This window comes from Nerophis lumbriciformis, linkage group LG38 (genome assembly GCF_033978685.3).
Source record: "Nerophis lumbriciformis linkage group LG38, RoL_Nlum_v2.1, whole genome shotgun sequence".
Taxonomy (NCBI): Eukaryota; Metazoa; Chordata; class Actinopteri; order Syngnathiformes; family Syngnathidae; genus Nerophis; species Nerophis lumbriciformis.
Genome location: NC_084585.2, coordinates 15886627 through 15914244, shown reverse-complemented (window position 1 = coordinate 15914244; position 27618 = coordinate 15886627). Strand labels below are relative to the sequence as shown.

The window sequence follows — 27618 nt, the reverse complement described above, 5'->3', positions numbered from 1 at the left end:
CCCAACGTTGCTGTGTAATGTTAACTGTTACCTCACCACACCTTCTGTGTGTGGTTTCTGTTTTTCCACACCTTGAGTGCGCTTTTTTAAATTATTATTTATTTTTTGCTCTGCGTTGGGTTTTTCCGAATAAGAGCTGTCTCTGTTTGCTCCTGCTTGCTTGCTGCTTGATTCGCTTTTAAATCATTCTACAAGTCTTGGATATAATTTTATTCATTTTCTTTTAAGTGAACCAAGACTTTCCAAATCATTTTTATGCTTTTATTTTATAATTCAATTTAGTATGCATGCACCTGGGGATAGGTTGATTGGCAACACTAAATGGTCCCTCGTATGTGAATGTTGTCTGTCTATCTGTGTTGGCCCTGCGATGAGGTGGCGACTTGTCCAGGGTGTACCCCACCTTCCACCCGAATAACAATTAAAATGATTCCCCTTACTCTGGACATGGTGCGACCAAGGATTCTGTCATCAAAAAAACAGTGCGCCCCTCTTCCTCCTCAGCCTTTTCAATTAACCAAAGCTGGCCAAACTTGGCCCCCACCAGCGGTGCCCGTAGCTGTTGTTCCCAACAGCGTCATATATACATCACATCAACCTGAGGCCCAATAAGGAAGTGCTCTCTTCTAAAACAACAACTACTCAAAGAGACAGACAGTTAGATTGTCTGATCAGAGAAATGTAATCCACGTTCATTTGAAGAACACAATGTCGAGGGCAACTCTAGCTAATCTCAGATGCGACAAAACCAGAGAGTTGGGCGTGTTTGTTCCATATTCAGGGAACATTTCTAACATTTGGGGTTTTTTCATCGTTTGAGTATATCATTCAAAATGGAGATAATGATACACATATGGTGGGCAGCACGGTGGGCCAGGGGTTAGTGCATGTGCCTCACAATACGAAGGTCCTCAGTTCAATCCCGGGCTCGGGATCTTTCTGTGTGGAGTTTGCATGTTGTCCCCATGACTGCGTGGGTTCCCCGGTACTCCGGCTTCCTCCCACCTCCAAAGACATGCACCTGGGGATAGGTTGATTGGCAACACTAAATTTGCTCTGGAGTGTGAATGTTGTCTGTCTATCTGTGTTGGCCCTGCGATGAGGTGGCGACTTGTCCAGGGTGTACCCCGCCTACCGCCCAAATGCAGCTGAGATAGGCTCCAGTACCCTGCGTGACCCCGAAAGGGACAAGCGGTAGAAAAATGGATGGATACAAATATGGGGAGGAGATGAGTTAAAAAGGTTGATATAAGACTGGGCTCTTGGGGAGGGGGTCCAGACTGAGGCCAAAAAAAAACTTGATAGCCATAAGCACATATAAACATGTTACTTAGACTTAGACTTAGACTTCCTTTTTATTGTCATTCAAATTTCAACTTTACAGTACAGATAAGAACGAGATTTCGTTACATAAGTTCATGGTAGTGCAGGATAAAAAAGCAATAAGGTGCATATATAAATAAATAAATAGGTTACTGTACAGATAATTTATTGCACTTTTCCACATGCGTCCACGTTTATGGATGTATGTTATATCGTCTTTTTTATTCCAGCGAGTTAATCCAATTTGGGGGGAGTTGAGGGGATAATTTAATTATGAAGCGTTCAAGAGTCTTACGGCCTGAAGGAAGAAGTTGGTACAGAACCTGGAGGTTCTGCTTCGGAGGCTGTGGAACCTCTTTCTAGAGTCCAGCAGTGAAAACAGTCCTTGGTGGGGGTGGGAGGAGTCTTTGCAGATTTTCTGTGCCCTGGTCAGGCAGCGGCTTTTTGCGATCTCCTGGATAGGAGGAAGAGGAGTCGTGATGATCTTTTCCGCCGTCCTCACCACTCTCTGGAGAGACTTCCAGTCTGAGGCACTGCAGGCTCCAGTCCAGACAGAGATGCTGTTGGTCAGCAGGCTCTCTATAGTGCCTCTGTAGAATGTGGTGAGAATGGGGGGAGGGAGCTGTGCTCTTTTCATCCGACGCAAAAAGTACATGCGCTGCTGAGCTCTTTTTACAAGAGCTCCGGTGTGTAGGGACCAGGTTATATTGTCAGTTATCTGCACCCCCAGGAACTTGGTGCTGCTTACTATCTCCACCGCTGTGCCGTCGATGAAGAGTGGAGAGTGGCTGGACTGGTGCTTCCTGAAGTCAACGATGATCTCCTTGGTCTTGTTGACATTGACATTCAGGTTGTTGGTTCTGCACCAGTCAACCAGATGTTTCACCTCTTCCCTGTAGTCCATGTCATTGTTGTCACGGATGAGGCCCACTACTGTCGTGTCGTCCGCATACTTCAGAATGTGGTTGGTAGTGAACCTAGCGCAGCAGTCATGAGTCATCAACGTGAACAGCAGCGGACTCAGGACGCAACCCTGGGGGGAGATGGCGCTGGAGGTGTTGTTGCCCACTCTCACAGATTGAGGTCTGTCTGTGAGGAAGTCAAGCGGCCAGTTGCATAGGGGGGTACTGAATCCAAGGGGGGCCAGTTTGCTCACCAAGTGCTGCGGGATGATGGTGTTGAATGCTGAGCTGAAGTCCAGGAACAACATCCGCACGTGTGTGTCCTTTCCTTCCAGATGTCCTAAGCTCAGGTGGAGTGCAGAGGAGATGGCGTCCTCTGTGGAGCGGTTAGGGCGATAAGCAAACTGGTATGGGTCGAATGTGGGGGGAAGTCTGGAGACAATATATTCCTTTACCAGCCTCTCGAAGCACTTCATTATGATGGGGGTGAGTGCAACAGGGCGGTAATCATTGAGGGGGGAGATTGGGGTTTTTTTTGGCACTGGAATGATTGTGGCCATCTTAAAACATGATGGTACCACAGCCTGGGTCAGCGAGATGTTGAAGATGTCTGTGAGAACCCCTGCCAGCTGGTCTGCACATCCCTTAAGCACCTTGCCCGGAATGTCATCAGGTCCCGGTGCTTTCCGGGGCTTCACTCTCCTCAGGGTTTTCCGGACATCCGCTATGTCCAGGTTGAGCGGCTGGTCATCAGGGCGAGGGATGGATTTTCTCGCTGGAGTGGTGATAAGTGCCTCAAACCTTGCAAAGTAGTTGTTAAGGTCATCTAGGAAGCTGATACTGTTGTCACAGGGACAGGGGGCAGCTTTATAGTCCGTGATGACCTGTATGGCCTGCCACATTCGTCTAGTGTTTGTAGGGTTCTCGAAGAAGTCCTGCACTTTCTGACTGTGAGCACGCTTTGCAACCTTAATGGCACGGTTCAGGTTAGCTCTGGCTGTTTTTAATGCCACCATGTCACCAGACTTAAAAACCTTGTTCCGAGCCTACAGCATTGCACGTACCTCACTGTTCATCCAGGGTTTCTCGTTGGCCCGTGTGGGGATGTTCTTGATCACACTGACATCCTCCATGCACTTCTGAATGTATGCGGACACAGACTCTGCATACTCCTCCACACGTGTGGTGATTTTTGATGGCGGCTGCCTTGAACATGTCCCAGTCTGTGGTTTCGAAGCAGTCTTGTAATGCTGACATTGCTCCCTCCGGCCAGGTTCTCACCTGCTTCACTGTAGCTTGCTTCCTGATCAGCAGGGGCTTGTATGCAGGAATTAGTATCACAGATAGATGGTTTGAGGAGCCGAGGTGGGGGTGTGGTGCAGCTTTATACCCCTGTTTAATATTACTATACACCAAGTCCAATCTGCTTCCACCCCTGGTTGCAAAATTCAACATATTGATGGAAATGAGGGAACACTGTTTTCATGTTAGCTTGATTAAAATCCCCTGCCATGATGAAAACTCCCTCTGGATGTGTAGTTTGCAGTTCATTGATGAAGCAGTACAAAGCATTCAAAGCTTCTTTGGTGTTAGCACTGGGGGGAATGTACACTGCATAGCACTGAATTCCCCGGGTAAATAAAATGGCCTGCATTTTATAGTTAATAGTTCTACATCAGGAGAGCAGTGACGTGATAATATCTTCCCATTATTGCACCAGTTGTTGTTGACGTATATACAAACACCACCGCCTCGGGATTTACCGGTAAGAGTGCTGCTCCTGTCCGACCGAAACATAGTTAGCCCCTCGATGCTAACTGCCTCGTCCGGAACGGATGATTTCAACCATGTTTCTGTGAGAAATATGGCGCAATAGTCTCTCATCTTGCGTCTTGCATTTAAATCCAGCTTCAGGTAGTCCAGTTTGTTCTCCAGGGAGTGGACGTTTGAAAGCAGGATGGAAGGAAGCGGCGTTCTGTGAGGATTAGCCTTTAGCTTTGTTGTTAGCCCCGCTCGGCATCCCCGCTTCTGCTTCCGATCACACCGCTTACGTGTCTTCCGTTGACGGTCCCCGCTGGTACTTGACTCCGCTGCGTCAAAGGCCGCTGGATGTAGCCGGCGAAGAATTCCCATGCTAGCGAGGAGGTCAAACGTACACGCATCTTTCAGTCCAAAACGGCCCGATCTATTCACATCCAGAATTGTCTGGTGGTCGTATGTGACCACAGAGTGTCCACGCTGTAAAGCCAGCCATGAAATTTACAGAATTTTCCGGTATTTTTGCCAAATGTTCTATTTCTACCATGAGCGTCTGCAAGCCGCAGCCCGTCAGGGCACCGCCATCTTGACTACAGAGAAATCACAAAATTTGCAACAGATGGGAGGGGCCGAGCGGCTATGGGGGCAGGCTGCTGCCATATAAGCGTGCCACATACTTCTATCACCCTAGAGGGTTTAAGTGGTAACAAAGGCGTGGGGTGGGGGTGGGGATGAGTCGTTTGTTGTGTGCAGCATCAAGGCCATTTGAGGAAGTAGGTTCGTAGATAAGGATTGTTGTTTTCCAAGTGAGCAGACCTTTCAATGGCTTGTCTGATCTATTCGTCCATGCTGGCCTTCAAATTAATCAATGTTCGCTTTTCAATGATGTGATCCAACTTACAATTCAGTTCTTAAATTGCCACAGTCTGTGTTCCCACAGCTTGACCCATGCCTTCCATTGTGACGGGCAGCCTTTGGGCACTTTGAACAGCTGCCATCGTCTTCCAAATTTGACGATACACCAAATCAACGCCCAATCGGTAGATGCCCTGAAATCGACGGAAAGCACTGAGAGGCACGTAATTTTCCATTTATTCCATGAGTCCCTCATGTACCCAGCAGCGAACTTTCCGTCAGGGCAGCCAGGCTCCCCCGAATCTCTTTTCCTCATCAAGAACGTTTTGTAAATTGAGTCAATAGTCCAGCTTATCAATTCCAGGTTTAGATGTTTAGATTTTGGAAGGCAGTACAGAAAAAGAGGCTCTTAAAAGTATAGACAAGACAAAGACAAAGAGACAATCAGGGAGAAACAGGGAAGGGAGAGGAATGTGACTGCCTTTACCAAGTGCCAAGTGCTGACGTTGAACTCATTCATATACATCAAGTGTTGCGAATGTTTTGGACATCAATGCTCCTGTCAAGGTTAGAATGGTGAAAAGTAAGGAAAAGGCACCATAGAGAAATAAAGATTCGGTCTTGACACAGAAAAGGGAGTGCCGCAGAGCCGAACTAAAATCACGCAAATCAAAGCTTCAAATTCACTATGAGGTTTACAAAAAAAAGTGAAATGTGTTTACCCAGACTTTGCGTAGAATAAGGGAAAAATATTTTTCTGAAATCATCACAAACTCTAATGACAATTCTTGTGTCCTGTATGCTACAGTAAAGAGACTAACAAACCCTCCAATTTCACTTCCATTAGAACTCATTTCTACGACAATGTGCAATGAGTTTGCAATATTCTTTAATGATGAAGTTCAAGGCATTCAAATTGCAATAATTCCTGGTAAACAAATAGCTACTCTGCAGCCAGCAAGTGAACTAGAGCTGGCACATTTCACTCCTGTCACTGACAAAACAGTTGAAGAAATCATTCACAGTCTGAGTCCATTTCCCTGCTGCCTTGTTGAGTTACCCACTAGATTTCTTAAATCTGTGCTGAGCAGTTTGTTACCACCATACGCTCATCTAGTAAACATCTTATTACAGACTGAAACATTTCCAAAGGCCTGAAAGGGGAACTGCACTTTTTTGGGGAATTTTGCTTATCGTTCACAATCATTATGAAAGACATGAGGATGGATGTGTTTTTTTAATGCATTTTAAATATTAGATAAATGCGATCAAAAGTCTGCTTACAATGAAAGCTATCTGAGACGCTCTATTCTGCCTATAAAGTCCTTAAAAAACATCCAAACACCTCCATTAAGGTTGTATATACTTGATGTAAGTATATATGTAATGTAGGAACAAGCACATTTTTAATAATCCATCCATCCATTTTCTACCGCTTGTCCCTTTCGGGGTCGTGTGGGGTGCTGGAGCCCAATAACATTTAATTTTTACGTATTTTGATCATTTTAAGCATAGGCGGCGCATTAATTGAAAAAACGCATCACAACGTTAATTTTTTTTAACAACATCCGTGATTTCTACTCACTGAGAGCCAACAAACGTAATAAAACATAACTTACTGTACAGGGTCTGCTGTCACTAGGATGCCGACTGCTAGATATTCCTGTTTAGATGAAGATTGACTCATAACCCTCGTGAAGAAAAGGGGGGTGGACCAAAGCATCTTCTTGTGTCGTTCTCGCCATTTCTGGGTCGTGATTGGCTGTCGAAGTGTACCAACTTGTCGGAATAAAGGTCAGAGGCATTATTTGTGATCTACAATGAACTTCCAGACAGCATGGAAGCAAGGAAACTCCTCACTAGTCAATCATGTCAAAATTGTACACAGGCTAGTGATCAAGGCGCCGCTATAAATAGTTTGTCTGTTATTATTATTATTATAATATTATAATAGTTTGTTAGCGCTTATAATAACAATATCACTAACCCTTGGTTAATATTAAAATCACAAAATGTAAATGGAGTATTGTTGGCAGTTTTTGGATTGTTATTTATTGGGTTTTATGGGCGAAATAGAGGCCCTCCCAATGGCTCTGCTGTAAGCGGACTTTTATGTACATTTATTTAAAAGTTAGAATGCATTTTTTTTAAATCCATCCATCATCAAGTCTTTCCTAATGATTGGAAACGATAAGCACACATTTTTCCCTTTAAAAATTGCTGTCATTAAGCCCCTCTTACAAAAGAGTAGTCTTGATGCTACAATACTGAACAACTATCGGACCATATCAAACCTGCCATTTTTGGCCAAAGTCCTAGAAAAGTTGTATACCAACAGTTTAGTGAATTTTTCCTGTTTAACAATGTGTTTGATGGTTTTCAATCAGACTATAGGCCCCATCACGGCACTGAAACAGCTCTTATCAAGGTGCCTGAACACAGACACAGGAAAATTCCCAGTCTTAGTTTTGCTGGACCTAAGCGCTGCCTTTGACACAGTTGACCATACTATCTTATTACAGAGGTTAGAAAACTGGTTGGGAATATCCGGTTCTGCTCTTAACTGGTTCAAGTCCTATCTCGATCACATGACATACTTGGTTAAAATTGCTAACAGTGTCTCTGACCAAATGGCTATTACCTGTTGAGTTCTTCAGGGCTCGATTTTGGGAACCTTGTTCTTCAACTTGTCCATGCTGCCACTAGGTCAGCTAATACGCAGCTTCAATGTGTCCTACCACAACAACGCAGATGACACTCAGATTTATGTATCACTGAGATTTCAACATCAATGACATTAATCGAAACAACGGAATAGATCACCAATGCAATGGATAGCAAAAATGTGCTTCTCCAGTGTTTGTACTTAACAAAAGCATTTGACACAATCAATCATAATATCTTAATAAACAAATTAAAACGTATGGAATCAGAGGGTTGGTCTTGAACTGGGTATTAAGCTACTTAACCAACAGGAATCAATACGTGAAGCTTGGCGTACACCTCAGGGATCAATACTAGGACCACCATTGTTCAATCATTATATAAACAACATTTGTAAAGTTACAAAAGATTAAAAGTTAGTATTATTTGCATGTAATACAACTGTGTTTTGTTCAGGAGACAACACACAAAAGCTAATACAAATATTAACAGAAAAAAATAACAAATGATAAGGATGGTTTGACAAAAACAGACCATCTTTGAATCTCAGTAAAACTAAAATAATACTATTTGGTCACAGCAGAAGGGAAAGTCAAACACAAATACACATAGACCTAGTAAATATTGAAACGGTAAAAGAAAACAATTTTTTGGATGTAATAATGGATGATAAAATGAACTGGAAACCTTATATAAAAATATACAACATAAAGTAGCAAGAAACATGTTAATAATCACTGCATATTCTCTACTGCTCTCTCGTGTTACCATATCTGAGTTATTGTGTAGAAATATGGGGAAACAACTACAAATGTGTGCTTCATTCACTAACGGTGAACATGCAAACCCTTTATTTATTGAATCAAAACTATAGAAATTCAATGACATGCATAGTGCTTTTGCAAACAGCTGAAATGATGTACAAAGCAAACTATAACCTGCTACCCAAGAATATACAACAATGATTCTCAACAAAAGATGAGGAATATAACTTTAAAGGAAAACCTAATTCAAAACATTTGTATGCACGTACAACACTAAAAACCTTTAGAATATCCCTATGTGGAATTAAATTATGGAATTAATTAAGCAAAGCAATCAAACAAAGCCCCAATATGATTCAGTTTAAGAGACTATTCAAACCTGCAAATGTTCACACAGAACAATTATGATAAACATCTTGAACCTTTTCTTTTTTAAATGAGACAATGATTATTTATGTATTTAATCTTGGTTTACTTATTTAAGGTATATTTATTTAGTATTCATTTATTATTTATATATTTACTTTTCTGTTACAAACAGAGAACAAGGAAATGGGATAAAACTGCTAGGATATGACAAAATTTAAAAAAGATCATTTCTACTCCTTTTTGGACATGCTGTAATGAAACAACTGTAAATATGTGATGCATTACATTGTATTGTAAGCATTTTCAAAATAAACTTGAACTGAACTAAACTGAACTGATTGCAGGTGAACGTTGGCCTGTTGATTCACTTTGTCACTGCATCGAACAGATAATCAATAAATCAATGAATCAATGTTTTTTTATATAGCCCTAAATCACGAGTGTCTCAAAGGGCTGCAGTGTGTGGATGCAAAACAATTTAAATTAAGCTAAACTCAGATTAAACAGAAATCATTGTCTTTGGACCACATAAGCAAAGAGAAACTATTATTAGTCACATTGAGACCCTGTCACTGAAACATAATAATCAGGTTGGAAATCTAGAGGTAATAAAATGACTCAGATTTCAACTTTAACAGCCACAATAAGTCAATAACATCAGCAGCTTTTTACAACCTAAAAACATTGCCAAAACCAGAGGAATAATGTCTAAATCATACTTAGAAGAACTATTCCATGCATTTGTCTGCAGCAGGTTAGACTATTGTAATAGCTTTCCTGCCGGGCTCTCTAAAATAGCTGTAAAGCAGTTGAACTACATCCAAAATACTGCTGCTCGAGTCTTGACTCTAATCAGGAAATACGACCATATTAGTCTAGTGCTTAGGTCACTGCAGTTGCTTCCTGTTGCTCAGAGAATAGACTTTATAACAGCTATCCTTGTGTACAAGTCTCTTCATGGTCGTGTGCAAAAGTATATATCTGATATGTTAGAGCTATTTGAACCATCCCGAGCTCTGAGAACCTCAGGGAGTGGTCTCCTGCTGATGCCAAGGACCAGGACCAAACATGGTAAAACTGTGTTTCAGTTTCATGCTCCTAAAATCTGGAATAGCCTTCCTGAAGTTGAGAGACAGGCCTCAACGTTGGCAATGTTCAAATCCAGCCTGAAAACCCTTTTATTTAATTGTGCACATGTGTTTGATTGATTTAAAAAAAATGTTATTATGATTGTTTTTATGATGATTGTATTTTCTGAATTTATTTTGAAATATGATTTTATATATCTTTATTTTTGCCTTCTCTTAATTTTCTGTAAAGCACTTTGAATTGCCTTGTGTACAAATTGTGCTCTATGAATAAACTTGCCTTGCCTTGTCTTGCCTATTTAACGATTTATTTAGCATGTCTAAAAAGTACACACAAACTGACACATGCTCGGTGCTTGCGCTGCAAAGACAGACAATTGACAGAGAATCCGCCTTCATACGTGTGTGTGTCAACATATTTGCAATGTCTGCCAGAAATAAAAAAAATATGAAACAAATTGTCTATTCAGCAACATCCTTTTATAATTGTATATCTACATGCTTGGTGATCTATAGGCTGATTAAAATACATTTAATAAATAGTAATTCAATAATAGCCAGCTAAGAGTACACGCAATTGTATTATTTTATTGCATATGCATGTGGTATTTGGATTATAGTTAATCAGCCCCCATGTCTTACTTGCTAGTATTAGCTTATCGACAGAACTTTGTTTTCCAACCATGAGAAGGAAGACACTGAGTGTGAAGGGAAGTGCTGAGAAGAAGATGTGGATAATATTAGTTGACAAAAAGAAAGAAATCATCAAAAACATAACCGAGCGTGTAGCTAGCTAGTGAAGCAAAGCACTGCTTGTCTGCGCCATACTGAAACTAGTCAATAATACCAGCCAAGGACGTTAAAATAATATCTAAACAGCGGACATTTACCCATGAAAATATAAAGAAGCTGCTGATTATTTGTTTGACGGCCAAACAGCTCAAAGGATATACCGTACACTCTCCAAGGTTTACATTATTATTACATTACTTCATAAAACTACTGTATTATACAACCAGTAAGCCATTAACTAAGAATCTTCCCTCAATAACCTCAGAATTATTGCTTATTAGTAACCCTAACCCTAACCCTTATATGTTCCCCTAGTGTCCAAATAACTCTAAATTAAGTATTTGTTACTTTAATAAGCAACTAATTAATGGTGAATATTTTCCCCACACTAAAGTGTTACCAAACGTGTGTTTTTCTTTTTAAAAAGCTTGATAAATGTTGCAATTCTGCTGTTTGATTAAATCAATTTGTATTTGTTTCGATGGGTTTCGCGACACACGTTTTTCGAGGTGTGAGCTGCCTCACAGAACCAATTATATTCATATACCAGGTTACCAATGTTATGATAGTGAAAGAAAATGACGGATGAGAAGCTAAAAGAACGTGCCAAGCTCAGCATAATGAAACTCTCTCTTCAAGAGAACACTAAAATTCTAGACAAAAAGCCTCTAAAGTATCATTACTGTAACATTTTAAGTAAGTATACTATTTTGGATTTAGATAATTATCAGATTTCATGGCTGTTTGCCTCATCTTTATAGTTCTAAATAAACTTGCTCACCCTCCCTTGATAGAATTTATTAATAAAAAAAATAGCAGTCAAGTAAACACCAGAGCAGTGACCAGAGGGGACTGCAACATACAAAGGCGCAGGACTAAATTTGGCTAATTGGTGGGGTCTATCAGAAGCATACAGTCATGGAACAGGCTGCCAGCCCATGTCAGAAACTGTGAGACACATTTAAAAGTGCACTGAAACACTGGTTGAAAACTAATCAGACATGCACGCACTATTAGATTATTCACATGTTTTTTGTTTTTTTTGGTGTTTGTTTTATTTTTGTTATTTGTTCATGGTCTGTGCTTATGGTATGCTTGTAATGTGTAAAGTTTTGTGATTTATGTATTTTTTTGTATCATGACCTGTTGAATGTTTACTGTATTAACCTGCCTTAGGACAACGGATGACAATTAACTATTGTGCTAACTCCGGCATATTTACATTGTTGCTCTATGTTGATGAATATGCATTGTCCTAATTCAAATAAATAAATAAATAAACTAATAAAAATAACAAGTGTGAATATCCGTCAGTGGGTCAACATTTTAGAGTGAAATCGTAGCGTAGTTTACCTGAAGGGATAACCAAAATCAATGATGATGCTCTTGTTGCTCGGCCGACTCGCTGCACAGTCCACTTTAACCTGGAGGTGCCCAAAGTAGCCTCCACATGTTGCAAACGCACAAATGGCAAAAATCTGAAAAGGCAAGGCAACTTTATTTGTATAGCACTTTTCTTACTCAAAGCAGACTCAAAGTGCTTCACAGACAACAAAGTGAAATGAAAGAAAATAAAAGCAAAATTAAAATGCAGACAATAAAAATAAAAACAGTGCGGACGTTAAAAGTTAAAAGATTAAAAGATTTAGCTGAAAGCTAAGGTGAACATGAAAGTTTTCAGTCTAGTTTTAAAAGTAGTCAGAGTTGGGGAAAGTCTGACATCTTCAGGAAGTTTAATCCAGCTATTTGTTGCATAGTGACTGAATGATGCTCTCCCTTGATTTGAGTTCACTCTGGGAACCGCTAACAGATTGGTTTCAGAAGATCTTAGTGATCTAGAGGGCTTATATAGTGGGATCATATCAGTGATATACTTCGGCCCTAGACCATGTAGTGATTTATATGTGAGCAGGAGGATTTTGAAATCAATTCTCTGATGTGCAGGGAGCCAATGTAAGGATTTAAGAATTGGTGTAATGTGCTCACATTTTTTGGTCTTTGTTAGAACTCTAGCAGCAGTGTTCTAAACAAGCTGTAGCTGCCTGACAGTTTTTTTGGGAAGACCTGCAAGGAGACCATTACAATAGTCCAGTGGTTCTCAACCTTTTTTCAGTGATGTACCCACTGTGAACCTTTTTTTTAATTCAAGTACCCCCTAATCAGAGAAAAGCATTTTTGATTGAAAAAAAGAGATAAAGAAGTAAAATACAGCACTATGTCATCAGTTTCTGATGTATTAAATTGTATAACAGTGCAAAATATTGCTCATTTGTAGTGGTCTTTCTTGAATTATTTGGAAAAAAAGATATCAAAATAACTAAAAACTTGTTGAAAAATAAACAAGTTATTCAATTATAAAAAAAGATTTCTACACATAGAAGTAATCATCAACTTAAAGTGCCCTTTTTGGGGATTGTAATAGAGATCCATCTAGATTCATGAACTTAATTCTAAACATTTCTTCTCAAAAAAATAAATATTTAACATCAATATTTATGGAACATGTCCACAAAAAAAATCTAGCTGTCAACACTGAATATTGTATTGTTGCATTTCTTTTCACAGTTCTTTTTGACAGACATTTTAGTGAGAAACCTGAGCTAGTGTTTCACTGAGTTTATGAACTTACATTCATATTTTGTTGAAGTATTATTCAATAAATATATTTATAAAGGATTTTTGATTTGTTGCTACTTTTAGAAGATTTAAAAAACCCCTTAGCATACCTTCAAGTACCCCCAGGGGTACGCGTACCCCCATTTGAGAACCACTGGTCTAGCCTACTGGTAATAAAGGCATGTACAAGTTTTTCTAAGTCTTGAGCTGACATGAGCCATCTAAGTCTTGTTACATTTTTGAGGTGATAGTAGGCCGATTTTGTTAATGATTTGATGTGACTGTCGAAATGTAAATCAGAATCTAAAATAACCCCAAGATTTCTGGCTTTATTTGAGGTTTTCAGGGACAGTGATTGAAGGTGTTGGATGACTTTAAACCTTTCTTTTTTAGCACCAAAAACAATTATCTCAGTTTTATCTTCATTTAGTTGTAGGAAATTTTGGCACATCCAGTGAAAACGGGAAAATAGGAGTCATATTAGGACAAAAACATTCAATTGCATGAGTGATATGAGGACCTTTTGTGGAGGCAGACACGTGTGAGTGAGTGAGTGAGTGAGTGAGTGTGGCTTCTTGCATAATGCATTACCATTAATAAATCACAGGCCCAATTATTAAAGTTTCTAATTCCTTTGAAAACAAACGCTGAATAATTTAAAGGTGGGAAGCGTCGCTCACTGAGCACTGGAGGGTGGCCGCAGCAGTGCATGACTTTCGCATCAAATATTTGGTCAACTTTACCTAGGCGGGAGGCGGGGTACACCCCTGGACAAGTCGCCACCTCATGGCAGGGCCAACACAGACACACACTCACATTCTAGAATGGATGGATGACGGTTGGGAAAACTCTGCCGTCATCACTTGTGTCTGGTAAGCTCGCTCATGTCAGATTCCAAACATATTTGGACTACCTCTTGATGTGGCCCAAATCTGATGCAAAAAGGTCAGATTTTAAGCACTAAGGAGCATGCAGCCTCACGTGCACAGCAGGAAAGTCTTCCTGCTGCGTCTCGCCATCGGTCTTTGGACCCTCGGCAGCGTCCTCAGCATGTTTGTGTCGTCCGGGGTCATGTACAGCAGCCTGCCTGGAGTGGACGTCACACACAAATTGCACTGGACACCGGGAGCGACGGCAGACATGGCCGCCAGCGGTTACGCCAACCTGAGGGAGAAGCCGAGGTCAGTGCCGCCGCACAGGGACGAGTACGAGACGGGGAAGAGGGGCGGGCAGAAACGCCGGCACCGCGAGTACGACGACGGCGAGTGCGAGAGCGGCGACAACGGCGCCGACCTTCGGGAGCTGAAAGCCCAGCGGGTGAAGAGCAGCATCCTGCAGAAGAGCATCTTCACGCCAAAGGAGTGCAACCTCATCGAGGAGAAGATCGACCAGGTGATGGCCAGGGGGGAGGCCGGACAGTGCCGGGAGCGAGCCGTGGACCGGGCGCCCCTGCGCGGCGGGTGCTTCTTTGGGGGGGGCTACACGTACAGCGCCCAGCTGAAGATGCGTGGGCCGCAAGGTAAAAAAAGAACACTCCAAACACAAGCAGACGAAGCAGAAACAGACTTTGCTTTTTCAAACTGTTAATCATGCTAAAGTGATTTGGGATCCTATAGTGAAACCCAAAGGTATTTTGGGAGGTCACTTATACATGCTTGCCAACCCTCCCGGATTTTCCGGGAGACTCCCGAAATTCAGCGCCTCTCCCGAAAACCTCCCGGGACAAATTTTCTCCCGAAAATCTCCCGAAATTCAGGCGGAGCTGGAGGGGGTGTGGCCTGAGTCCGCTTTCCCACAATATAAACAGCGTGCCTACCCAATCACGTAATAACTGTAGAATGATCGAGGGCGAGTTCTTGGTTTCTTATGTGGGTTTATTGTTAGGCAGTTTCATTAACGTCCTCCCAGCGAGGTAACAACACACAACAACAGCAGTCACGTTTTTGTCTACCGTAAAGCAGTTCGTCTGCCGTAAACAGCAATGTTGTGACACTCTTAAACAGGACAATACTGCCATCTACTGTACATGCATATGTGACAATAACATCTACGGCTTTTAGAGAGTGCAGTGCACAACTGCGCACACAACAAGGAGACGAAGCAGAAGAACGAGGAAGATACAGCCCTGGCGACGCAGACGACGAGTAAGATGAAGAGATACGCTTGTAAGTTCTAAGCCGCAGCTGCGATTAGACCTGGATAGCCTCCGGGAAGAAGTAGTGGACTACCAAGTGCTTGGCAGTGAAGATCTTCCTCAGGTAGCAAAGATTGACCGGTTTTGGGCCATGCTAGGGAGAGATGAAAGATTCCAGACTCTGGTGCATTCAATGAAAGCACTTTTGTGCGTGCCACACAGCAATGCATCATCATAGAGGGTGTTCAGCATGGTTAGAAAAATAGTGACAGAGAATAGAACAAGGATGGACAATTCAACCCTTAACTCAACAATGAGTAGATGAGTGTTATGTGTAAATAAATGAACACTGAAATTCAAGTATTTATTTATATATATATATATATATATACATATATATATATAATAAAATAAATATATATTTATAGCTGGAATTCACTGAGTCAAGTATTTCTTATATATATATATATATATATATATATATATATATATATATATATATATATATATAATAAAATAAATATATATTTATAGCTAGAATTCACTGAAAGTCAAGTACGCCCCCCTCCCACCCCCCACCCCCACCTCCCAAAATCGGAGGTCTCAAGGTTGGCAAGTATGCACTTATGTTACAATATGATTGTTATGTTGATACTGCAGCATGTTAATGTATGTTGCAGGGGGGGACGTTTAGAGTTAGACACACTGTACAGGAAGTAAGCGGGCTAGTGTGAGTGAGTCACCTGGAATTGTAATTGCACGGAAGTTGATAATAAAGTAGAAGTGAGCAACTATACTGCTCTAACCGTCCACTCTTTATGGTTGGGAATATAACGGACTAGAGTGAAACATGGTGGCAGCGGTAGTTAAACTTTGAGACTGCCACAAACGTGAAGAGGCGCCGCTAACGGCTAACAGCTAGCGGGACCGAAGCTGACAGAAACCGCAGCATCGAGTGACGTGAGTGAAACGGAAAATGGAGCAACTGAGACCTCCGCCGATACTTCGTTTGGACTCTGCTAACTTGGCGAAGTCGTGGAAATGTTGGAAAGAGGAGTTTACTCTTTACATGGAACTGACAATGCCAGAAGCAGAGGAGGTTAAGAAGGTGAAACTTTTCTACTACCTAATCAGCGAAAGTGGAAGGGAGCTGCTGAACACGCTAGAGGGCAGCAGTGGATCGGCGAGGAGAACTGCGAGCTCGATGATGTTGCTGTTTGATGGACATTGTTACCCTAAACTGAACGAGACAGTAGAGAGGTACAGATTTTTTGTGCGCAATCAAGGATTGGAAGAAAATATTGACAAGTAAGTTTTGGCAAATACGTGCAATTTTGGAGGTATAAAGGACTCCCTAATAAGAGACAGAATAGTTTGTGGCTCACACAGCTCTGCAATGAGAGAGAGGCTGTTGAGGGAGGAAAACTTAACCCTGGAAAAGTGCCTGTAAATATGCAGAGCGGCAGAGCTGTTAAAAGAAAACAGCAGAACTCTGCAAGGACAGACGGTGGAAGAAATACATGCAGTGCAGAAAGTGCCGCAACATAAAGATATGATCAGTTGCAATTGTTGTGGTAAAACACAAGCAAATGAACAAGAAGTTGTGTCCAGCTTTTGGTAAGACATGCAAGAAATGTGGCAAAGACAACCATTTTGCCGCCAAATGTAGGTCACATGCTGAACAAAATAGAAGACAGAGAGCCGTGCATGCTGTTACAGAGGAGACTGATGCATATGAGGACGTCGCCACGATAGCAGAAACATGTAAAAACCAGGAAATGGTGAACCATTTGCAGGAGAACAAAGCTCAAAGTCAGAAACTTTTCGCAGGTATGTTGCTGAACCAAAAAATGGTTGACTTCCAAATAGACTGTGGTGCCACCTGTAATGTTATACTTTATCAACTGCTGAGCCCTAACACACAGTTGGAGCCAACAGAAAAGGTGTTGTTGATGTACAACAAGAGCAAACTGTGGCCACTGGGCAAGTGTAAGGTAAAAATCAGAAATCCTCGCAACAATAAATTGTACAGATTGGAGTTTCAAGTGGTGGATCAGAAGGATAAGCTTCCTTTGATTGGCAGGAAGGCCTGTGAAGCCATGAAGCTGATTAAATTACAATATGATAACATTATGGCAATGGCATACTTGGCAACCCTCCTGGATTTTCCGGGAGACTCCCGAAATTCAGGGCCTCTCCCGAAAACCTCCCGGGACAAATTTTCTCCTGAAAATCTCCCGAAATTCAGGCACACAATATAAACAGCGTACCTGCCCAATTATGTTATAACTGTAGAATGATAGAGGGTGAGTTCTTGTTTTCTTATGTGGGTTTATTGTTAGGCAATTTCATTAACGTCCTCCCAGCGCGGTAACAACACACAACAACAGCAGTCATGTTTTGTCTACCGTAAAGCAGTTCGTCTGTCGTAAACAGCAATGTTGTGACACTCTTAAACAGGACAATACTGCCATCTAGTGCATTTTATGAAAGCACTTTTTGCGTGCCACACAGCAATGCATCATCAGTGAGGGTGTTCAGCATGGTTAGAAAAATAGTGACAAATAGAACAAGGATGGACAATTCAACCCTTAACTCAACAATGAGTAGATGAGTGTTATGTGTGTGTATATGTGTAAATAAATGAACACTGAAATTCAAGTATTTCTTTTATTTATTTATATATATATATATATATATATATATATATATATATATATATATATATATATATATATATATATATATATATATATATATATGTATATATATATATATATATATGAAATACTTGACTTAGTATTTCTTATATATATATATATATATATATATATATGAAATACTTGACTTGGTGAATCCTAGCTGTAAATATACTCCTCCCCTCTTAACCACGCCCCCAACCACGCCCCCGCCCCGCCCCCCGCCCCCCGAAATCGGAGGTCTCAAGGTTGGCAAGTATTGGCAATGGACAGTATTGTTAAAGGACATTGTGCTGTCGAGGACAACGTCAAGAGAGGCATGACACTGGACAACATCAAAGTGGAATATGAGTATGTTTTCAGTGGTGTGGGATGCCTGGAGGGGGAGTACCACATAGAACTGGACAGAAGTGTACCCCCAGTGAAACTGCCTAAACGCAGAGTGCCAGTAGCTCTGCTGACACCACTGAAAAAGGAACTAGCAGAACTACAAAATAAAGAAATTATTGCACCAGTAGAATGTAGCACTGACTGGATAAGCAGCATGGTGACGGTGACGAAACCAAATGGAAGACCTAGGATTTGCATTCATCCTAAACCGCTGAACAAGGCGCTGAAAATAAGCCATTTTCCTCTTCCTACCATTGATGACATACTTCCGGAGCTTTCGAAAGCAAAGGTGTTCACAGTGTGCGATGTCAATCATGGCTTTCGGCACGTGAAGCTGAGCGAAGAATCCAGCTACATCACAACCTTTGCTACCCCATTTGGTCGGTTCCGTTGGCTCAGAATGCCGATGGGAATCAGTCCGGTTCCTGAAGTTTTTCACGGAAAACTCATACAGGCGCTTGAGGGTCTGCATGGTATGTATGTTATTGCTGATGATGTGCTTATTACTGGGGAAGGTGAGACAAAGGAAGAAGCAGAAATAAATCAAGATGCAAACTTAAGGTGTTTCCTGGCTAGATGCAGGGAGAAAAACATTAGACTAAATGCTGACAAGTTTAAACTGAGGCAACAGTCAGTGCCCTACATTGGTCATCTGCTGACTGCAGATGGTCTTCAGATTGACCTTGATAAAGTGCGAGCAATTAGCGAACTGCCCCGTCCAACTGATTTTAAAGTGGTACAGAGGCTTGTAGGTATGGTAAACTACTTGTCCAAATTGTTTGATCATCTATCTGATGACTGTGAGGTTTTGAGACAACTTCCACACAGAGACAATATGTGGGAATGGACAGATGTGCAAGAGTCAGCGTTCCAGAGACTTAAAGACAAAATGACTAAGGCACCGGTGTTAAAGTATTATGACCAGGATATGGAACTGACACTACAGTGTGATGCATCAGACACTGGCCTAGGGGCTGCGTTAACTCAGGAAGGCAATCCTGTGGCGTTTGGTAGTAGATCTCTCACTCCTACCGAAAGAGGATATGCGCAGATAGAGAAGGAATGTTTGGCTATTGTTTTTGGTATGGAAAAATTCCATCAGTATACCTATGTCAGGAAAGTGACAGTGCAGAGTGATCACAAGCCACTAGAGAATATTCTCAAAAAGCCACTCCTTAGTGCACCTAAAAGATTGCAGCGGATGCTACTTAGGCTGCAAAAGTATGACATAAATGTTGTGTATTTGCCTGGGCGAGAAATGCTATTAGCGGATACTTTGAGTAGGGCATATTTGCCAGACAGCACGAAAGGAGAGGTTGAGACTGAGGTCGAGACTGGGAACATGGTGGAATACTTGCCTATATCGCTTGAGAGATTAGCTGCCATTAGAGATGTCACTAGGGAGGATGCTAAACTGCAGAAAGTGGTAGGCTTTGTTCTATCAGGTTGGCCAAGGACTAAACAGGAGCTGCAACATGACATTCAGCACTATTTTTCAGTTCAGGATGAACTTAATGTACAGAATGATATTGTATTTAGGGGCAAAAGGGCAGTTAGACCTGATAAACTGAGAACTGATCTTACATGCCACATTCATTCATCACATTTAGGAGTTGAGGGATGTCTCAGGAGAGCACGTGAATGTGTATATTGGCAAAGTATGAATGACCAGGTAAAGACTTTTGTTTCAAAATGCGACATTTGTAGATCAGAAGACCCCAAGCAGCCAAGAGATACACTTAAACCCCATGATATGGTGTTTAGATCATGGGCCAAAGTTGGAACGGATTTGTTCAAATGGAAAGACAGGGATTATTTGATTACAGTAGATTATTACTCCAATTTCTGGGAGGTAGATTACCTGCCGGACACAAAAAGCAGCACTGTAATTCATAAACTGAAGGCTTACTTTGCATGACATGGCATACCGGATGTGGTTGTGTCAGACAATGGGCCACAATATTCGTCCGAAGAGTTACAGAGATTTAGCCTAAGGTGGGAGCTTGTGCACAGAACTTCATCACCGGGATACCCACAGAGCAATGGGATGGCCGAGTCCGCTGTAAAGACAGCCAAGCGACTTTTGCTAAAAGCTGAAGCTGCCGGGCAAGATCTGTACTTGGCTATGCTGGATCATCCAAACACACCCAGTCAAGGCCTGGAGACAAGCCCTGCAGAGAGACTGTTTAGTAGGAGAACTCAGACCCTACTGCCAACAAAAGATACCCTCTTGACACCAAGGGTCATGGACTGTGAGCAGGGACTGAAAGGCAACAGACTGAGGCAGGCAAGATATTACAATCGCTCAGTCAAAGACTTGGATTGTCTCAAGAGTGGAGACAGTGTGAGAGTTCAGCCCTTTGAGCCGTGTAAAGTCTGGAAAGTCGCAAAGGTCATGGTGAAGGAGGTGCACCCCAGGTCTTACGAGGTGAAGTTGGAGTCAGGTGCTGTTCTGCGGAGGAACCGTCGACACCTCAGGCGCAGCCATGAAGCACCTGCTCCGCCTCTACAATCAGGAACATTCAGTGACGCGACTACGATGGATATTCAACAGCGGAGAGATGACCAGTCGGTTGCTGTGACCAGAGCAGGTCGTAGAGTTTTTCGCCCACATTTTCTGAAAGACTATACACAATCACTTTTGAAGCTTAAAAACAGTTGTAACAAGTTGCTGGGTTACATGTTATTTTGGTTTTGTTAGAAAACAAAAAGGGAAGATGCAAATATCTTGCTATTTGAGGTGAAATTTCTCTGTTAAGACGAAAAGAAAACCATACTGTAAAAGTAAAGAATGACAGGTGATACTGTTATTTTTTTTGTTTTCATCCTGGGTTGGTTTGTAAGTAAGATGATACTTTCATTTTCTACTGTAACTGTTTTATAGAATGTCTACAATCTAAGTTTTATTGTATTATGCAATACTATGTTTTTTTCTATATAATTAGGCATTATAGGGTTAGGGTGAAGTAATGTCTTTTGGAAAAAAAAGAAAAAAAAAGAGAAAGGATGTTACAATATGATTGTTATGTTGATACTCCAGCATATTAACATATGTTGCAGGGGGGGACGTTTAGAGTGAGACACACAGTACAGGAAGTAAGCGGGCTAGTGTGAGTGAGTCACCTGGAATTGTAATTGCAAGAAGAGTATACAATATCATCATTGCCAAATTTTAACCAAATACAATATTTTAAGTTTTACTAATTTTATTTTGTTACACACAGTCAAACTGGTTTTTAAATGCTTGGATAACTCTGCTCCCCAATTGCTCTGCAAGGCAATTACAAGACTGCAAAGTGGTACTAGATCTACCACCTGAGCAATGTCAAAAGGCAACTGTTGCGTTCCATTCCTTAGAACATCTTTTGCCCAGACTGCCTTTTCAATAAAAGGACCACAACTATGGAACTCTCTACCTGACAGTTTGAAAAGTATACCTGCACTTGTCACTTTCAAAAAACAAACAAAATTATGGCTAGTTGAGCAACAATCGTGTTCACATGTTTAGTTTTTACTAATTTTTACTAATTGGTTTTTATCTAGTCTGCACTTTGTCTGTGTTATTAATATTTTTGACTTTTATCTAGTTTTCACTTTGTCTGTATTATTTCTATTATCATTATTACCGACTCATCTTTGCCTTATTCTATTTTTTATTTTCTTATTTTGATGATGTTGGATCTGTGTTGTTGTTGTTGTTGTTGTTGGGGACAAGTGTTGTAAATGAGCTTTGGCTACAAACACTATGATGCATACATTGGATAACTGTTTCAGATGTCTATGTTTTTGTATCAGTCCCTATTTCAAATAAACCTCTATAATAATAATAATAACATTGACTTACTTATTTAGGACACGTCAACATACTAAGGAATCTGTAAACTACAGTAGTTCAAACCAAGCATGAAACCTTACCAATCTAAGTAAATCAATAAAAAAGGAAAGAAAGACACTCACCGGGGAAAATATGACCATACACATTTAAAAATCCCACAGATGCGTGGCCAAAGTCCACTCAGTGTGTGCAGCGTTTGGCATCAGGACAAAGATGTGGATGAAAAGAGGAGAGCATCCAGCAGAGGGGAGGAGCACTAACTTCCAAAAGGAGGAGCGAAAGAAATTGTGCACGTTTTACAGTTTTTTCCATTTGCTTACACACAATTTTACTAACTGTGTGTCTTTTTTCGAAAGATATACACACTTTTCCCAAACACCACATTCAATTTTCTTAATTCTTAGATTATTTGCAAAATGACACACTTTGGTCAAACATATGCCCATTCATCAAAATAAAGCAAGCATTTGTAAAAAAATCAGTTTTATTGTCATCTCACTCACACAAACTTCAAATGATAAGACACTATTGGAGTGAGTTACCCAGAACAGTGATAAATACTAAACACATTTGTAAAAAAAAAACTATTTTACTACAAACCCCGTTTCCATATGAGTTGGGAAATTGTGTTCGATGTAAATATAAACGGAATACAATGATTTGCAAATCCTTTTCAACTCATATTCAATTGAATGCACTACAAAAACAAGATATTTGATGTTCAAACTCATAAACTTTATTTTTTTTTTGCAAATAATAATTAACTTAGAATTTCATGGCTGCAACACGTGCCAAAGTAGTTGGGAAAGGGCATGTTCACTACTGTGTTACATGGCCTTTCCTTTTAACAACACTCAGTAAACTTTTGGGAACTGAGGAGACACATTTATTAAGCTTCTCAGATGGGATTCTTTCCCATTCTTGCTTGATGTACAGCTTAAGTTGTTCAACAATCCGGGGGTCTCCGTTGTGGTATTTTAGGCTTCATAATGCGCCACACATTTTCAATGGGAGACAGGTCTGGACTACAGGCAGGCCAGTCTAGTACCCGCACTCTTTTACTATGAAGCCACATTGATGTAACACGTGGCTTGGCATTGTCTTGCTGAAATAAGCAGGGGCGTCCATGGTAACGTTGCTTGGATGGCAACATATGTTGCTCCAAAACCTGTATCCCAGGTAACACCTAACGTTAGCGTAACGTTACTGTATGGTTCTCGTTTGGTTATGCAAGATGAGAACATTCTAAGAACATTCTCAGAACATATCAAAACCTATCTGACACAAAAAATATTTGCCTGCAATGGAAACAGCGACCGTTAGGCTTTTCGAAATGTTTTTTTTTTCCGCAAATTTACTTTATATACATTATGTAGTAACGTTTCCCTAACGTTCTGCGAACGTGTTGTGTTTTTCGAACAATCTGACGTCAGCTGAGCTGAGTCAAGGCTACACGCATGCGCGTAGAAGCTTCCGTGAGACGAAGCTCGACAACGTTGCAAATTCCAGAATCCCGATAATCAGGCAATACGGTGCGTCATCCATTGATCACATGTAAGTAGATAGAAAGAGTGAAATATGAAGCACGTTTTTGTGTAACAATTTCTACCCTACATGATTAATTTCAGACCATTTTACGGTTTTAGCGTTGTGTCAAATGCGCGCCATGCTCAACTGCCGGGACCATATAAACTAGCATGCATTTCTCGTGCATATTGGCTGTTATATAGTTTCCAAATACCAACGAATGACTTCTGAAGAAGGGTGGATCTATCTGTAGCCTAGTTAAACAATAATTTGCCCCGTCAGTGTCATATTTTGAGGTCCATATGGCACGAATGTTGCCTGAATGTTCCGTTAAACATTATCACAATTTCAGAAGGGTTAAAACCATTAAAAATCAGTTCCCAGTGGCTTATTTTATTTTTCGAAGTTTTTTTCAAAATTTTACCCATCACGCAATATCCCTAAAAAAATGTTATATACACCCGTCCATTTTCCTGTGACGTCACAATACAAACAAACATGGCGGATAGAACAGCAAGATATAGCGACATTAGCTCGGATTCAGACTCGGATTTCAGGGGCTTAAGTGATTCAACAGATTACGAATGAATTGAAACGGATGGTTGTAGTGTGGAGGCAGGTAGCGAAAACGAAATTGAAGAAGAAACTGAAGCTATTGAGCATTGCCAACCTTGAGACCTCCGATTTCGGGAGGTGGGGGGTGGTTAAGAGGGGAGGAGTATATTGACAGCTAGAATTCACCAAGTCAAGTATTTCATACATATTATATATATATATACATATATATATATATATACATACCTGTATATATATCTACATCCTGAAAATATGCAAACAAAACTGTGTTTAGATAATTGATACTTCAAACTTGCATAAATAAATATTAAGGAATATAACATAACTTGGCTTCTGAGAGTTTCAAAATGTAATGAATAAAATGCTAAAGTTGTTGATAAACAAGCTATTATTTTAATAATTAAATATGGTCATTTTAAATGAATTATTATGATAATTTAAAATCAATTATTTCAAATATGTTTATTTTAATTTATAATTCTATGGCTGGATGTAATAAGGAGTCACAAAAAAATACAAATAAAAATACAATTAATTTTGATGTTTTTAGCAAAATATAGTAAAAATGTGGGCGATAATAGGGCAACCCATTTTCCTTGTTTTTTTTTTTTTTTATAGAATAAACAACACAATGAAGAAGTTTCAACAGAGGGCTTATAAGTGTAGATGGGCTGCCACAACTAGGCATTTGAAGAAGCAATGCCGACATTCAACTTTAGAATTAGAGAGTGATGATAGCGAGCAAGAGAATGACACGACAATCTTTACAACTCCAGAAACAGTGACAACCCTTCAGTACACGGATGCTTCGGAGACTGCTTCCTGCACTGCCGCCGGTGCTGACAATGCCACCTACAGTGGCCCTGATAGTGATGAGCCTGATGAAAATGATGCTGATTGGAGACTAATCGACCATCATGTCACCTTGTCATCTGATTCAGAAAATGAGAGTGATAGTGACTGCTTTGAAGATATTTTGAGGTCTGGATTATTTTATCTTCAGAATAGCTTTGCTCCAGAATCCGGAGAGCTGAGATTCCTGACAAAGAAGTCTGGGATAGGCTGGCAATTCGGGTTTCAGGAAAACATTGACTGGTAAGGGAATATTGTCAAAGTCATATCATGTATATCTTAAACAACATAATTCATCTTGAGTCATCAGCATACTTTGACATTTTGCAGAAGACTTTGACAAGGCCCTTCAATATGAAAAACAAGCTGAAATGTTTTCGAGCCCAGAGGAAGAAGAAATGTCAACCAAATGGAGCCACATCACCCCTGAACGTTATAGAAACGATGAGGAAGATGTGTTTGATGCTGACGGTTAGTCACTTTTCAAAGACTGTTTACTTACAATACTCAAACACAACTTAGTGGTGCATAAATTTTCTTGTCTTCGTTGGTTTAGACGAAGAAGAAATTCGGCCAAAAAAGAAGTGCAGAAAAGAGAAATTACAGATCCTCATCCAGGCACCCCCACTGCCAGTGCTCCCACCATTGAACTTTCCAAACTCCAGCGAGTACCAGACCACTTCAGCCAGTACCAGCCAATACTACACCACTCCAAGGCATCCAGGCCGACCTCACAGCCCAGCGAGAAGCAGCACTTACAGGCTCAGTCCAGACAGGAATCATGCATCCAGCTCAAGCCAGTACCAAACCACTCCAACCGGTACGAGTCAGTACCAGACCACTCCAAGAAGCAGCAGGAATGCCCTTGAAAGTGAACGTTAGTTGGCTATTTAACTGTTGATAGGTGGTGTTAAACAGACTGTTACAACGGGCAGTAATACGAATTACCTCTTTGACTTTTGTTGTCTTTGCAGTTTTCCAGTTAAACATGAAAGTTCAAAAAATAGTTGAGAACCAGGGAGAAATTATGCGCATGCTGAGAGGGCTGGCAGCACAGTCTGTGGGGCCAGAAGCTGTGGATGTTCAAGATCTCATTGAGAAGCCTTTCGAGACTCTTGAGCAGCTTAAGGCCTTCTGTGAACAGCTCGACACTGATCTTCTGCTCAGAAAGCAGCTGGTAATTAGTTTTAATTCCCCACTGCAAAATTATCTTGCTCAGTTATCAAAAAACATGTTCTAATCAAGTACAATATTGTTGTTTATTTATTTGTATAGGTGAAAGCTCTTACTGCTCTTGGTGGGCAGAATTTGGCAGACACGGTGAGGACAATGCTGAGGAAAATTGCCACAAACAAAGTCCTGGAGCAGCTTGGTCTCCGTGGAAAGACAGGCAAAGTGGCGTTTGAGGACTTGCCCTTTTACAGAATAATAATAAGTAAGTGCTAATAATAGGTTTGCATCTTTGAACATGTTGCATGTATGCTCACAAGGTCGATCTAGCTGTTATTATTACGGTATTTATTCTAAAGGGAATTCTAAATTGTGCTGGTGATTCCAGAGGCATGCAGGGGTGTTTACAAACAGACGACCACAGCTGAAGTAGATTGTGAGCTTGGAGAGGTCCTGAAACTGGCCACTTTTCGAAAGAGAGGTTCAAAGTTTGAGGTACGGAGAATTATGATAAGATATCCCAATTTTGAATTCCATTTTATTGAAGTTCCACTGCATGTCTTTTGAATTTGCAATTATAACTACTTGCAGGAGAAGAGGAGGAATTAAGAGGAAGCGACGGCGAAGAAGGGCAAAGGGAAGTGTACAAAGGAAATGGACAGTGAGATGAGTGACCAGGTAAATGATAAAGTAATTATGCCAATGTTTTAATTCAATTCATAAAGATCACAGTTCTGTGTTGAATTTGCAATTATAAACACTTGCAGGAAGCGACGGCGAAGAAGGGCAAAGGGAAGTGTACAAAGGAAAGGGACAGTGAGATGAGTGACCAGGTAAATGATAAAGTACTTATGCCAATGTTTTAATTCAATTCATAAAGATCCCAGTTCTGTGTTGAATTTGCAATTATAAATACTTGCAGGAAGTGAAGAAGAAGAAAACAGGGAAAGGGAAAAGAACCAAGCAAACGCTAGTGAGACCAGTGAGCATTGAGCAGGTAAACAAGGAGTAAATTATGCCATGTTTTAATTGAATTCAATTCATCTACATTCCAGTGCTGTCTTTGTTGTATTTGTGAATATCTATAATTATTTACTTCCAGAAGAGAACCAACAAGAAGGGGCAGGAGTACACTGACGCGCACGACCAAGACCACAGCATTCCATTTCTATTCCATCCATCCATCCATCTTCTTCCGCTTATCCGAGGTCGGGTCGTGGGGGCAGCAGCCTAAGCAGGGAAGCCCAGACTTCCCTCTCCCCAACCACTTCGTCCAGCTCTTCTTGTGGGACCCCGAGGCCTTC

The 27618-nt window shown here is 40.8% G+C and overlaps 1 protein-coding gene and 1 long non-coding RNA gene across 2 annotated transcripts in view; both read right to left on the bottom strand.

Moving 5' to 3' along the window:
• The window catches only part of synprb (synaptoporin b), a 35479-nt gene extending 13104 nt beyond the window's left edge, over nucleotides 1–22375 (bottom strand). Inside the window, exons 1-2 of the mRNA XM_061932375.1 lie at nucleotides 22312–22375; nucleotides 11869–11993 (exon numbers count right to left, since the gene is read on the bottom strand). Coding sequence (XP_061788359.1) covers nucleotides 11869–11993; nucleotides 22312–22335 — 149 coding nt within the window. The 5' untranslated portion in view covers nucleotides 22336–22375. The remainder of the gene's footprint in view (nucleotides 1–11868; nucleotides 11994–22311) is intronic.
• Nucleotides 1–27618, bottom strand: part of LOC133578300 (uncharacterized) — a 341666-nt gene that overhangs the window by 91561 nt on the left and 222487 nt on the right. The window lies entirely within an intron of this gene.